General features: G+C 57.1%; 2 protein-coding genes across 2 annotated transcripts in view; one reads left to right on the forward strand and one right to left on the reverse strand.

Annotated features, from left to right (window-relative positions):
* Nucleotides 1–2,590: 2,590 nt before the first annotated feature.
* Nucleotides 2,591–4,990, forward strand: CDK5R1 (cyclin dependent kinase 5 regulatory subunit 1). Its single transcript, XM_085083546.1, has one exon. The coding sequence runs from the start codon at nucleotides 2,680–2,682 to the stop codon at nucleotides 3,571–3,573; it is 894 nt and encodes a 297-aa protein (XP_084939672.1). The 5' UTR covers nucleotides 2,591–2,679; the 3' UTR covers nucleotides 3,574–4,990.
* A 248-nt stretch (nucleotides 4,991–5,238) lies between these two features.
* MYO1D (myosin ID) overlaps nucleotides 5,239–12,518 on the reverse strand; it is a 157,031-nt gene continuing 149,751 nt past the window's right edge. Inside the window, exon 22 of the mRNA XM_085083545.1 lies at nucleotides 5,239–7,708. Coding sequence (XP_084939671.1) covers nucleotides 7,552–7,708 — 157 coding nt within the window. The 3' untranslated portion in view covers nucleotides 5,239–7,551. The remainder of the gene's footprint in view (nucleotides 7,709–12,518) is intronic.

Genomic DNA, 12,518 nt, shown 5'->3' on the forward strand with positions numbered 1-12,518 from the left:
GAATGTGTAATAACAATTATTTTTGTTATTAACACTATTATTATGGTGAAAAATTGATTACATGTGGCCTCTCACCTCTCCAGCCTTTCCTGAAAATGCCCTGTGTGGAGTCTCACACTGCACAAGGCCAGGCCTGGATTTCTTGGAAGGCTGGGGAGGAGGTTTAGGGTGTCATTGATAAAATATCTTGAATTTTCATGTCTGAAACTCCTGGGACACCAGATGCAGGAAAGAAACCTGCCCTCAGAGGCAGGAAAATGTGAAGGATTTCACTCTGCTCCTACATCTTGGGCTGCAGGGAAGTACATTTCTGGTTTTAATAGTACTTTTTTTCCAGTATAAATAACTCCAAAGGTGATTTCCCAGACAGTGCTGTCCAGTTCACTGTGATGCCCCTGGAGTGACATTTTCCCTGGGGCTGTCACTGTGGATAGGATTTGCTGATTTAAGTGCTGATTGTGGGTAAATGAAGGGAAATTCATGGAAGTAGGGATGGAGCAGGGATGGGCACAGGCAGCAGCTGGGGTGGAGATGGAGGTGAAATCACAGAATCCCAGGATAGATTGTGTTGGAAGAGAACCAAAAGCCCATCCAGTGCCACCCCCTGGCATGGACAGGGACACCTCCCACTGTCCCAGGCTGCTCCAAGCCCTGTCTGACCTGGCCTTGGACACTTCCAGGGATCCAGGGGCAGCCACAGCTTCTCTGGGCACCCCGTGCCAGGGCCTCCCCACCCTCCCAGCCAGGAATTCCTTCCCAATATCCCATCTAAATCTCCCCTACTCCCCTACTTCTGTCCTGTGTGTCCTTGCTGGGGATCAAGTCCAGCTCCAGCTGTCATCTCCCAGTGGGGACAGAATTGGTCCTGACCACCCAGGTGACAATGGGGGGGCTGACAGACCCCTGTGCTCCAGGCTGAGGGGATGTGACCAGGAGCAGGGACGATGCAGCAGGACTGTGGTGACGCCAGCTCAGGTGCCCTTGTGGGATCAGGGAGGTTTAGTGACACATCAGTCCTTGGAATTGCCTTTGGAAAATCAGGGCTTTCTGAGGCACCTCCAAGTGTATTCTAATTAGGGCCAAAAAACCTTGAAGGGTAGAAGCTGTTGTTAAACCCTTTTGGCTCAAACTTCATAAGGCAGAGCCTAAAAGCAGACTGCTGCTGCTTGGATACAGGGGATGTTCTAATGGACAAAGGGAATACTCGGTGACAGCAGTGCCCAGGCTGGGCTGTCACTGTCCCCATGATGCAGCAAAGCCTCCAAAGCCGTTTGAGAGGGGGAGAGAGTCCTGCAGAGAGTCCTGACCACCCCCCAAGACCCATCTCCCAAAGGGGTTCTGTGCTCTGAAGGACAGGCAGGTTTTCAGAATAGGTCTGTCCTCATGGGAGATTTTGGTGGTTTTGTTTTTTGTTTCCTGAGATTTCCATGCTGTGGGAGTGGGATCAGTAGCCACAGCTCTGGGGCAGGGCAGAAATGAGTATAAATGAGTATAAATTAATCTGGGTAATTAGCGCACGGCCGGGATGAGCCCGACCTTTCCCTGCTGCTGCCGGCAGCAGCTCCTGGGCCGCAGGGTCCCCCCGGGGATGGCTCCGGTCCGAGCTGGGCCTGGCGCTCCGGTGGTGGCAGAGCGGCCTCTGAGTGTCGCTGCAGGTCGCGCAGAGCCCGGCAGGGCTTTGCTGCCCGGTAGCTCCCGCCGGAGCCAGCACCGCTCCGGTCCCTCTGCGAGTGGGATGCCGCTCCCCGCGGGAATGGGATCGCCGAGGGGCGCCGTGCTGGGCGGGGCGGCGGCTCCAGCCGGGGCCGTGAGACCCGGCGGGTCCGGGAGCTGCGCTGGAGCGTTTCCCCAAACCCGGCCCGGCCTCAGACCGCGGTACGGGCGTCGCACTGCCCCGGTGCCCTCGGGGCGAGCGGTGGCCTCGGCCCGGAGCTGGGGAGGCACCGCCGGGCGGGGGGAGCGGCGGCGAAGGAGCGGGTGCGGGGCTCCGAGTGCGGGGCGCGGGCACAGGGTGCGAATCGGGGCTGGGGGTCCGAGCTGCAGGGAGAGGAGACTTTTAAATCTAAATTTTGGGATTTTTTAAAAAACAATTTTCGTAGCTTTTTATTCTTTTCCCCGCCGTGTCGTGCCCGAACCCTGCCCGGGGGCTCAGCAGCTCCCCCGGCCCTGCCCGGCCCTGCCCGGGACTCGGTGGCACCGCGGGGGCTGCGACCGCCGGGACCCCAACCGGGCAGCGCTGGGGGCGGAGCCAGGGGCGAGAGGGGCGGGGCCTCCGTCATTCACTGAACGGCGGGGAGGCGGGGTCTGCGCTCCGGGGGCGGAGCTTGTCGGGATGGGGCGGGGCCAACACGGACCACAGACGGAGGGGGCGGGGCTTGTGCCGCCTGCTGTCCCGGCGGGGGCGTGGCCGCCGCTATCCCGGCTCACCGCGGGGGCGTGGCCTCTGCAGCCGCGGCGGGCGCACGTGGCGGCGCGGGGCGGGGCGGCGGGGGCGGCGGGCGCGCGCACTGCGCCGGCGGGAGCGCGCGCGGCGCGGGGCGGGTCCGGGCGCGGCGCTGAGCGGCGGCGGCGGCGGCGGCGGAGCAGCGAGAGCGGGGCCGGCCGGGCCGGGCCGGGCCGGGGCCGGGGCCGGGGCCGGGGCCGGGGCGGGCGGCGGGGGCCCGCCGGGCGGCCGGCGCCATGGGCACGGTGCTGTCGCTGTCGCCGAGCTACCGGAAGGCCCCGCTGTTCGAGGAGGGGGCGGCCACGGTGGGGCACTACACGGCGGTGCAGAACAGCAAGAACGCGAAGGAGAAGGGCCTGAAGCGGCACTCGCTGATCTCGGTGTTGCCCTGGAAGCGCATCGCCGCCGTCTCCGCCAAGAAGAAGAGCTCCAAGAAGGTGCAGCCCAACGGCGGCTACCAGAGCAACGTGACCCACCTCAACAACGAGAACCTGAAGAAGTCGCTCTCCTGCGCCAACCTCGCCACCTTCGCCCCCCCGCCGCCCCCCGCCACCGCCGCCGCCGCCCTCGCCTCGGCGCAGAAGGCGCCCCCGGCCGCGCCCGCCGCCGCCGCCGCCACCCCGCGCCGGGTCGTGGTGCAGGCGTCCACCAGCGAGCTGCTGCGCTGCCTCGGCGAGTTCCTGTGCCGCCGCTGCTATCGCCTGAAGCACCTCTCGCCCACCGACCCCGTGCTCTGGCTGCGCTCCGTGGACCGCTCGCTGCTGCTGCAGGGCTGGCAGGACCAGGGCTTCATCACGCCGGCCAACGTGGTCTTCCTCTACATGCTGTGCCGGGACGTCATCTCGGCCGAGGTGGCCAGCGACCACGAACTGCAGGCAGTGCTGCTCACCTGCCTGTACCTGTCCTACTCCTACATGGGCAACGAGATCTCCTACCCGCTGAAGCCCTTCCTGGTGGAGAGCTGTAAGGAGGCCTTCTGGGACCGCTGCCTCTCCATCATCGACCTCATGAGCCCCAAGATGCTGCAGGTCAACGCCGACCCGCACTATTTCACCCAGGTCTTCGCCGACCTCAAGAAGGAGAGCGGCTCCGAGGAGAAGGGCCGGCTGCTCATCGGCCTCGACCGGTGAGCGCCCTTCGCCCCCCGCGCCCCCCGGACACGCCGCGCCCGCCCGGCCCGGAGCCTCATCCCGGGGGGATTTGCCCGGCGGGGAAGGGCGGGAGCCGCCGACATCCCCCACCCGGGGGGACACGGGGGGTTCGGCCGCCGCCGGACCGGAGCGCAGACCCCCGGTTCCCTCCCGCGCCGCCGCTTTCCAGCCGCCGCCCCCTCCCCACGCTGCGGGCCCGGGGATGCTGCGGCTCCGCCACCGGATTGATCCCAGCAATTCCTGGATGGGGGGACAAGAATCCCCCCAGCCGATATCCCCCGGGAGCGGAGCGGGGCTCCGCGGGGCCGGTCACCGCACCACCGAGACAGAGCCCAGGTAGGGGGGGAAAAAAAAGGAAAAAAAAATTGCTCTAAAGGCTCCAGCGGAGGCGGCTGGACCGGCCCGGTCGGGACTCACCGGCAGTACCGGGACAGAGACGCGGGCACGGCCCGGGGACCCCCCCACCCCCCCTTTCCTCCCTCATCCCCCCCTTTATTTATTTTCTTTGAAGAGACTCGAATTCCCGAGCGGGTCCGGGTGACGGGAATCACCGCTACTGTTCATGAGATCAATGTGAAATGTCTTGTTCCCATCGTGCACTGATCATGAGTATTGTGTAAAGGATCTACTTGAGTGTGCAAGCAAGGGGAGCCGCCACATGCTGCTATATGAATTCTTCTAGAACAAACCCAACGAACTGCAAACCTGCGGGGGGGAAAGAGAAAAAACCCTTCTTTCTTCTGTCATTGTTGCTTTTCCAGTGGTATTGCGCATGCAAACAGGAGCATTTTGTGTCTTCGGGAAAAAAAAAAAAGGAAAAAACGCATAAAAAAATAATAATCAAAAGAAAAACCTTAACGAGAGATGGCTGTAAAATTACACCCATGCACAAAGACCCGCCACCACCCCGACACCGCAGTCTCGAGCCGGTATTCCCGTATCAGGCCTGGGGACTGAGACCTTCTTTTTGGGTTTTATCATTTTTTTTTCTCCGTGTGCTCAGTTCTAGTTTAGTTCTGGTCCATCGGGCGTTAAACTGGCGAACGAGAGGGAGAAATAACGTGCCATTTATTTTTATTTTTGATTTTTCACTTGAAGCTCTTCATGGCTGTACATTGGACCCTGCTAATGATACATGTGTACGTACGTTTTTTTAGTGCAATCTCTTCTGTAGATCTTTGTTGACCAAATTGGTGGGTATTGTTACTTATTAATTTATATTTGTCTCATTTTGTATGTATGTGTATAGTGTGTTTGTAAGTATGTGTGGTTTATAACCCGACCGACTGTGTCATGGGGCTCAGTGTGCCTGTAATTTAATCCCCTCCCCTTATTTTTATTTATTTTTGTACTGTGCTGATTAAATAAAAATGCACTGACCATCCATTACACGGCAGCGGCTCGTGGCCGAGTCTTTTCTGTGCTCCCACCCCTCGGACGTTGGGAATGGGATTTGTGTTGACGATGGAGGGTTTAACGCAGCCGCCGCTTTAATCGCGTTACCGGCGCCGGGGTCACCCCCTGGTGGGGGAGCGGCGGGGCCGACAGCAGCCGGAGGGGGAAAATCGGGATATTGGGATATTGGGACAGCAATCCCCCCCGGGCATCATCACCCCCGAGCCGCAGGAACAGGCAGTGCCATGGTGGGATGCAACTAATTGCTTTTTTTTTATTATTTATTACAGTGAATTATGTAAACAAAACCCAGCTTCATTATAGTAGGCTTTTTTCTGCTCTTTTACACATGAAGTATCAGCGATTTATAAAAAAAAAAAAAAAGGGTTCATTGCATTATCGCCCCCGGCTGAGAATTGAAGTTTCAATTTAGAAATAGTTAATTTATGGGAAAACCAGGAATATATATATTTTATATATCTATATATATATTTATATATAAAACCAGAGCAGGAACAGATAATATATTTTAGAAGACACATCTCATCACATACAATATTGCCATCTCATGCTAGGAGACATTTCCCAATTCCTTGCCGTCCATCCCGATCCCATCCGACCATTCCTTTGGAGGGACAAGTGTACAAAGTGCTGATCCCCACCCTGCCACCACCTGCCCGGGGTTAGTGCCATGGGGGACGTTTGCACCAGGATGTGGAAAGCGAGAAGTGCAAATCCAAAGGCACAGCAACGCTGGGGATTTTCCCTGCGGAGTGTCCCCGGCAGGAGTGGGGGTGTCCCATGGCTTTGGCGTCAGTCGCTCCTCCCGAGGAGCTGATGTGGGCTGAGAGGAGGCAGGAGGGTCCATGGAGGGTCCATAGAGGGGCTGTGGTGGTCCTGGGGTGTCGTGTCAGCGTGGCGAGGTCGGGGCTGCAGTGTCACCTCCCAGCCCCAGCGCTGGTGGTGACTTGGGGTTGTGGCGTCTGGAAGAGCTCCCAGCACAGGACCCTCCGGACATGCCAGAGCTGCACACTGGGAGGAGGCACTGGGTAATGGGATGTGGGGCTGGGATGCTGCTGGGGCTGGGATGCTGCCGGGGCTGGGCCAAGGCCAGGCACCATGGGAATGGGAGATCTCCGGCGCAGAGCCTTCCCGGGAAGCACGAGCTGTCCCAGGCAGAGCTGGGGGACACTGGTGTCCCCCCTGATCTCGGGGGTGGCAGTGCAGTACCAAAGCTGCAGCCACCTGTCCCTGTGCCGTGTCCATGGCATGGCTTTAGGAAACCTTTTGTTAGTGAGGAGCCTCTTCCAGGCTTTCCAATGCCCAAAATGCTCCATCAAACAAGTGCTCCCCATTTGCCGGCTGGGCTGGGACCCCGACGTGGGGTCACCACACAGCCCCTCATCTCCAGGGCTGGGAATCCTGACCTGACCAGCAGTGCCAGGACAATCCCAACAGCCTGGGCTGCTCACAAACCACAGTACAGCCTGGTACAGTGGGAATAAACCACTGGGGAGAATCCATGTCCCTCCATCCACACTGAGCTCAGGGTTATCTGGGCTGGGCAGGACGAGCTGAGGTGATGCCCAGCACCCCAACACCCACAGCCCACTGCTGGGAAGAGCCAAGAAAATTCTCTGGAGGCAGGAGCCTGGGTGCTGGCAGCTGAGGCTGTGCCTGGAATTAGTGTTGGATAGTGCAAAGCCAGGGAGCCTCAGTCCCACAAAGCACCCCCTGTTCCTGGGCTCACCTCCTGCCATGGGTCCCTTCAGCCCTCCCTGACCCCCAACGCTGGCACAGACACAAAGCCACATGGATCACCTAAAAATTCAGCAAGGCCACGTGGTCCCAATGGGAACCCACTGGATTGAGGCCCTTGGAGGGGTAATTAAGGCAAAAGCAATGCAGGATTAATGAACAAGGCCCTGCACTGGGAGCTCCCCTCTCCAGCCAAGGTGCCTCGGTGGGTTGATGAATTCCCGAGGGAAAGCAGCGAGTCTGGAGGTGTCTCCATGTCCCATCCCAGCCCCGTGTGCCTTGTCGGGGCTGGAGGAGTGCGGAGTGTGTCCCGGCGGGGGAAGCCACCCTTCCTTCCCAAACTGGCTCTGGTTCCATGGGGATTTGGCCCTGCAGAACCTGACTCCCTGAGCCGGGTATCTTTGGTTCCTCCTCCTCTGGAGGAGGCTGCATCATATCGCAAAAAGTGACACATGGGAAACAGACATGGAAGGGAAAATTGGACAGGGGGTCAGGAATCAATGTGGGAAAGGGAGGAAAGGGTAGAAGTACCATTTTTTTTTTTTTGGACTAATTCCAAAGGAAGCACTTTCCTGATGTTCCAGCCTGGTTTGTAAGATGGAGAACAGGTCACCGCCTATTTTAAGCCCTCATTCCATGTGAATTTGGCTTTTCCAAACGCCCGGAATTTGAGTTTTCCAAACCTTGAGCTTCAGAGGCTGCTTTAGGCACGGGACAGGTCTCAGTTGAGCATCTCCCGATGAATCCCGGCGAGTTGCAGGTGCGGGGAGGGCGAGCCCAGCCCCGGGCCGAGGGGAGGAGCCGTTAATTGCCGGGGACACAGAGGACAAAGCCGGAGCGGTGCTTGGTGAAATCCGGTTGGGATTGGTTAATCTTGGTCTCCACAGAGACAGTGCATTTCCTGCCGTGCAGACTGCACTGCACCGGGTTGGTGACACTGACGTGCAGAGAGCGCTTCTCCCTGCCGGGAAAGGGACAGCAGTCAGGAGGGATGGGATGGGATGGGATGGGATGGGATGGGATGGGATGGGATGGGATGGGATGGGATGGGATGGGATGGGGTGGAGGGATGGATGGATGGATGGATGGATGGATGGATGGATGGATGGATGGATGGGATGGGGATGGGGGGCCATGGCTGGGAGAGGGTTTTTTGTCAGGCACATCCTGCAGCCATCCCAGTACTTTGTGTTAAGCCAGGCCTGAGCTTTGAGCCTGGCTTTGGGCTGCTGCTTGTGAAGCCTCTCCCTCAGGGATTCTGGGATCGGGATTGGTGCTGCTGGGAGGACACAGCTCCATGGGCAGAGCACAGGACAGGTCAGAGCTTGGCCACTGCCCACAGAATGACCCCACAGTGACCCCTCCCAGCTGTGTCCCAGCAGTGACAGTGACATCCCCTGAGCTTGGGACCAAAATACAGCCTGGAAAACTGAAGGAATCCCACTTGGGGTGGTGGCTGCTCCCAATTCCATCTCCAGACAGACTGAGCTGGCTGCTGGGCATGGCTGGGACAAAGCTGTGTCCCTGCAGCTTTTGAACCCCTTTACCCAGTTTTGGCACTAAAAATGATTCCCATGAGTGAATCAGGACTTTCTGCCACCCACGTGGGTTTGTCCTTGGCTGTTTGGTCACTGTCAATGGGGACATGAGGACAGCAGGGCCAAGGCCTGTCCACCCCTACTCTGACTGAGGCAGGGACAGGGATGCCTGGCAAGGATGTCCCACTTTGCTACAGGCCATAAAGGCCCCTGCTCTAAATCCCAAATAATGTTCTTTGTGCCATAAGCAGAGAAATCATAAATCACAGAATTGTTTCGTTTGGAAAAGCCTTCTGAGATCATCAAGTCCAACCACTGCCCCAGCACTGCCAAGGGCACCACTGACCCATGTCCCCAAATGCCACATCCACATGGCTTTAAATCCCTCCCCCACTGCTCCAGGCAGCTGTGCCAGGGCTGGATAGCCCTTCTCACCAATAAAGTGAAGAACCCAGCACTGCCACAGCCCCCACTGATGGCTGTAGCTGCTCCAGGGGCTGGGATGGAGCTGAGGCCAAGTTTGGTGCACCAGCTCCAACCACAATCCCTTGGGAGCAGACAAGATCCCCAGGAGATCCCCAAGAGAGGAGATCAGGAGGGGAAACATCTGCAGCAGATCCAACCCCATGAGCCACCAGCAATGGGAAGAGCTATCCGGGGACTTGGCCTTCGGGAATTCTCTCCTGTGACTGCACCCACACCTCAAATTCCCAAATTTCCAGCATTTTTGGTATAATACTGAGCGGTTTAGACTAGTTGACATTGACTCTGCTGTCTCTCTGGGGTGTGCTGGGGTCCCAATCCCTGTGTTTGGCTTGTGGACCCCAGGTCCTGCCTTGCCTGAGCCATTTCAGCATTTCCCCTGCCACAGCCCAAGTCCTTTGGGCAGTTTTTCCTCCATTTCCATTAACAGACTGTTCAAGTCGTGTCACATCCCTTAAGCTGCATTTTTATGCAGCTTCCAAATAATTCCGATTTTCACCATTTCTGTAAAAGTTGGTTGGTTGGTTGGTTGGTTGGTTGGTTGGTTGGTTGGAGGAGCTGGCAGGGCTCAGCACACAAAACCCTTGTGTTGTCTCAGGTATTTAATGTTATTTACTGCTGCCTGGGTGAGCTGAGGCTGCAATCCCAGCTTAGGGCACTATTTTTGTTGTGTCTTAGCGCAATGAGCTGCACACGCAGAGCAGCTTCTCGGAGATCTCTGTCCCCACATGCCTGGGAAGAGCTTTAGCATCAAGTGTCCCTAACAGGGATAAGGATGAAGGGCTTTCCTTTCTCTCCCACAGCAAGTTCTGGGTGACAAGGCAGAGGATCTGGGAGAGGCATACCAATAACCTGAATTTTGACCCCAAGCAGGACCCAGGCCTGGGAATCTGAAGGTCCTGGATGCCCTGTGGCTGTGGGACCTGCAGGAGGCTGGAGTTGTTCCAGCTCCTGCTGGGATGAGGAGAATCAACTCAACGCAGGTCTGTGTGAAGCCAACACAACCCTGGGAAGGAGGGATCCAGAGAAGATGCTCTGATGTTTGCTATGTCTGGCAATTCCATTAAATTAGGGCTTCACTCCCAGAGCCCACCTTGCTCCTTGACTCATCATATGTTGCTTTTTTCCATGTGAGGTTTCAGCCTCAAAGCCTTTGCTGGGGAGCAGGACAGCTCCTGGAGAGAGCAATCCCCAGGGATCTGCAAGTGCTCAGGGATGACAAACCCCTCCTCAGTGTCCCTGCTGGGCACCACAACACCAACTCTGCCACCAGTGCCAGGAGCAGCTGGACCTGCTGGCACCTCAGGACTCTTGGCCACTGCTCTGGTGCTTGGTCTGAGGCCAGCAAGGGGGGAGGAAATTCCCATGTGGTTTCCAGCCCAGAGGGCAGAGCAGCCTCACTCCTGGAGCAGCAGTGGCAGAGGGTGGCAGCTGCCAGCTGCCCTGGGGTCCCCAGGTCTGTTTATGGACCCCAAGGGAGGAAACAGCTGCTGCACCAGCTGGGAAAACGGACTGAGACCTTCCCAACCTCACTGCTACAGACGGCTCTGCTGGGGAGCTGCTGCCCCAAGCTCCTGCTGAATTTAGATCCCAGAGGAAGGGGCTGAGATGGAGATGGACCAGAAGAGTTCTAGAGGTTAATAAAGTCTTTCATTGACAAGGGCAACACACAACAAAAATTCCCTTTGCGGATCAGTGATGCTCAGCAACACCCCGATGGCAATAAAGGGAGACACTAGTCCCACTTCCAATCAAACTTGGGTTGGAAAAGGAGTTTTCATGGCATAGATCTGCCTCTGACCACTTTTTGGGGACTTTGGGCATAGGCCTGAAGTGACAGGACAAGGGGGAATGCTTCAAACTGCCAGGCAGGAGGGATAGATTGGATACTGGGAAGGAATTGTTCCCTGTGAGAATGGGGAAACTCTGGCACAGGGTGCCCAGAGATGCCATTCCCATCACTGGAAGTGTCCAAGGCCAGGTTGGACAGGGCTTGGAGCAGCCTGGGACAGTGGGAGGTGTCCCTGTCCCTGTCCATGGCAGGGGGTGGGAATGGATGACTTTGAGGTCCTTCCCACCTAAACCATTCCATGATTTCTTGTGGGCACCAGGGAATGCTCTGGCTGAGCCCAGCCCTGGCCCATGGCAGCTCTGGCTCCTCACAAGTCCTGGTGTAACCAAACCCCGCTGGGAGTCAAGTCCATCAGGACAAAGTGACAGATGCTGCTGCTGGGCTTCTCCTGGGAAATAATCCCACTTATCATGAGCAATGATTCCATCAGAAGTGACAGCGAGATGTGAGCGCTGGGTGAGCACTGCCAGGGAAGGAAGCCCAGCCCCAGCATCTGAGCAACATGGAACAGGAAAGAGCTTTTGTGGGGGAGTCAGGATCTACCCCAGCACTGCTCCCACCCTGCCAGGGAACCACATGGGAACGTCTGTAACTAATGACCCACAGGATAATTTCTGTATATATTAAACACCAAGGTGCTGGTGCTTTCTGCAAACACAGCTCTTCACACAATGCAGGGAATATTTTGGGATGGAAAGATCCCCCCCTAGCATCACAGCAGCACCAGCCACAGCTGCTGATCCCAAGCTGGGGCTGCTCTTTGCCTTTCCTGGCTCAGTGAACCCTGCAGGACTGGGGCAATTCTCTTCCTCCATCTACCCCAGCCCACCTCAGCACCCTCAATGCCTCCTCTAGCTCCCCTTGCTCTCCAGGCTCATGGGAGCAGTGAAAAGCTCCAGTGGGAGCCCCACGTGAGCAGGGTCTGTGTGGGGAGACATCCCACAGCCAGAGCAGCCCCAGAGACATGGAGGGGCTGAGCAGGCACTGGGGGAATGCTGGCAAAAGGGAAAGCAGCGGAGAAGGGAGGACTCCAAGTGGAAGCAGATCACTGGCCCATGAAATATGAGAGTTTTGACTGAGCATTTAATCCAGGACCTCGGGGGAAACGCAAGGCAAGTGGCGCAGAAATGGTCACAGACATCTGTCAGAGCTGCACACAGCACAGAAACATCCCTGGCACCACCACGTGGTGGGAAAGAAATGGGGAAGGGGAGGAGAGCAGGAAGATCAGAGGGAGTTTTGGTGATGACAAGTGGTGTAAGGGTGGGAAGTTCAATAAATGTGTTGTTAAATAAATGTTAAACACGGGAGATGCCAGGCTGGATGGGGCTTGGAGCAGCCTGGGATAATGGGAGGTGTCCCTGCCCATGGCAGGGGTGGCACTGGGGGAGCTTTAAATCCAAGCCAACCATTCCATGATTCCATGCTCAAGAACAAGCCCAGATGACCTGGAATGCCCTGCAAGGAGCTGTAATGAGCATGAAAACAGCAAAGACTCAGAGATGAGATATTCTCCAGTGGTAGCTGTGAGCTCCATCTGGGAGCAGAGTGGGATGGGGAGCTGGGAACATCCTGTGACCTGGGCCAGCAGCACCAACCAGGGATGGGGAGCTGGGAACATCCCAGGGAGAGCAGCACCAACCAGGGATGGGGAGCTCCAGAGCTGCAGCCCCATCCCTGACAGGGCTCTGATAGAACAGAGGTTTGTGCACATTTCCCAGGATCTTTAAAGGAGCTGCTGCCTCAGAGATGCAGCCAATGCCATCACAGAGTGGGAAATGAGCTCTTTTCAGAAGCAGGATTTGGACAGAGATGGCAAAGCCAGCACAGTAATTGCCTGATTTTCATGACAACAAACCAGAGGGATTTCAACCAAGTGTGCAACCAAGTGTGAAATG

The sequence above is a fragment of the Lichenostomus cassidix genome, chromosome 27, assembly GCF_008360975.1.
Source record: "Lichenostomus cassidix isolate B80296 chromosome 27, HeHo_3.0, whole genome shotgun sequence".
In the NCBI taxonomy this organism is placed as follows: Eukaryota; Metazoa; Chordata; class Aves; order Passeriformes; family Meliphagidae; genus Lichenostomus; species Lichenostomus cassidix.

Excerpts from the sequence above, each read along its gene's own strand:
- CDK5R1 (XM_085083546.1), top strand. The coding sequence starts at position 2,680 with ATGGGCACGGTGCTGTCGCTGTCGCCGAGCTACCGGAAGGCCCCGCTG.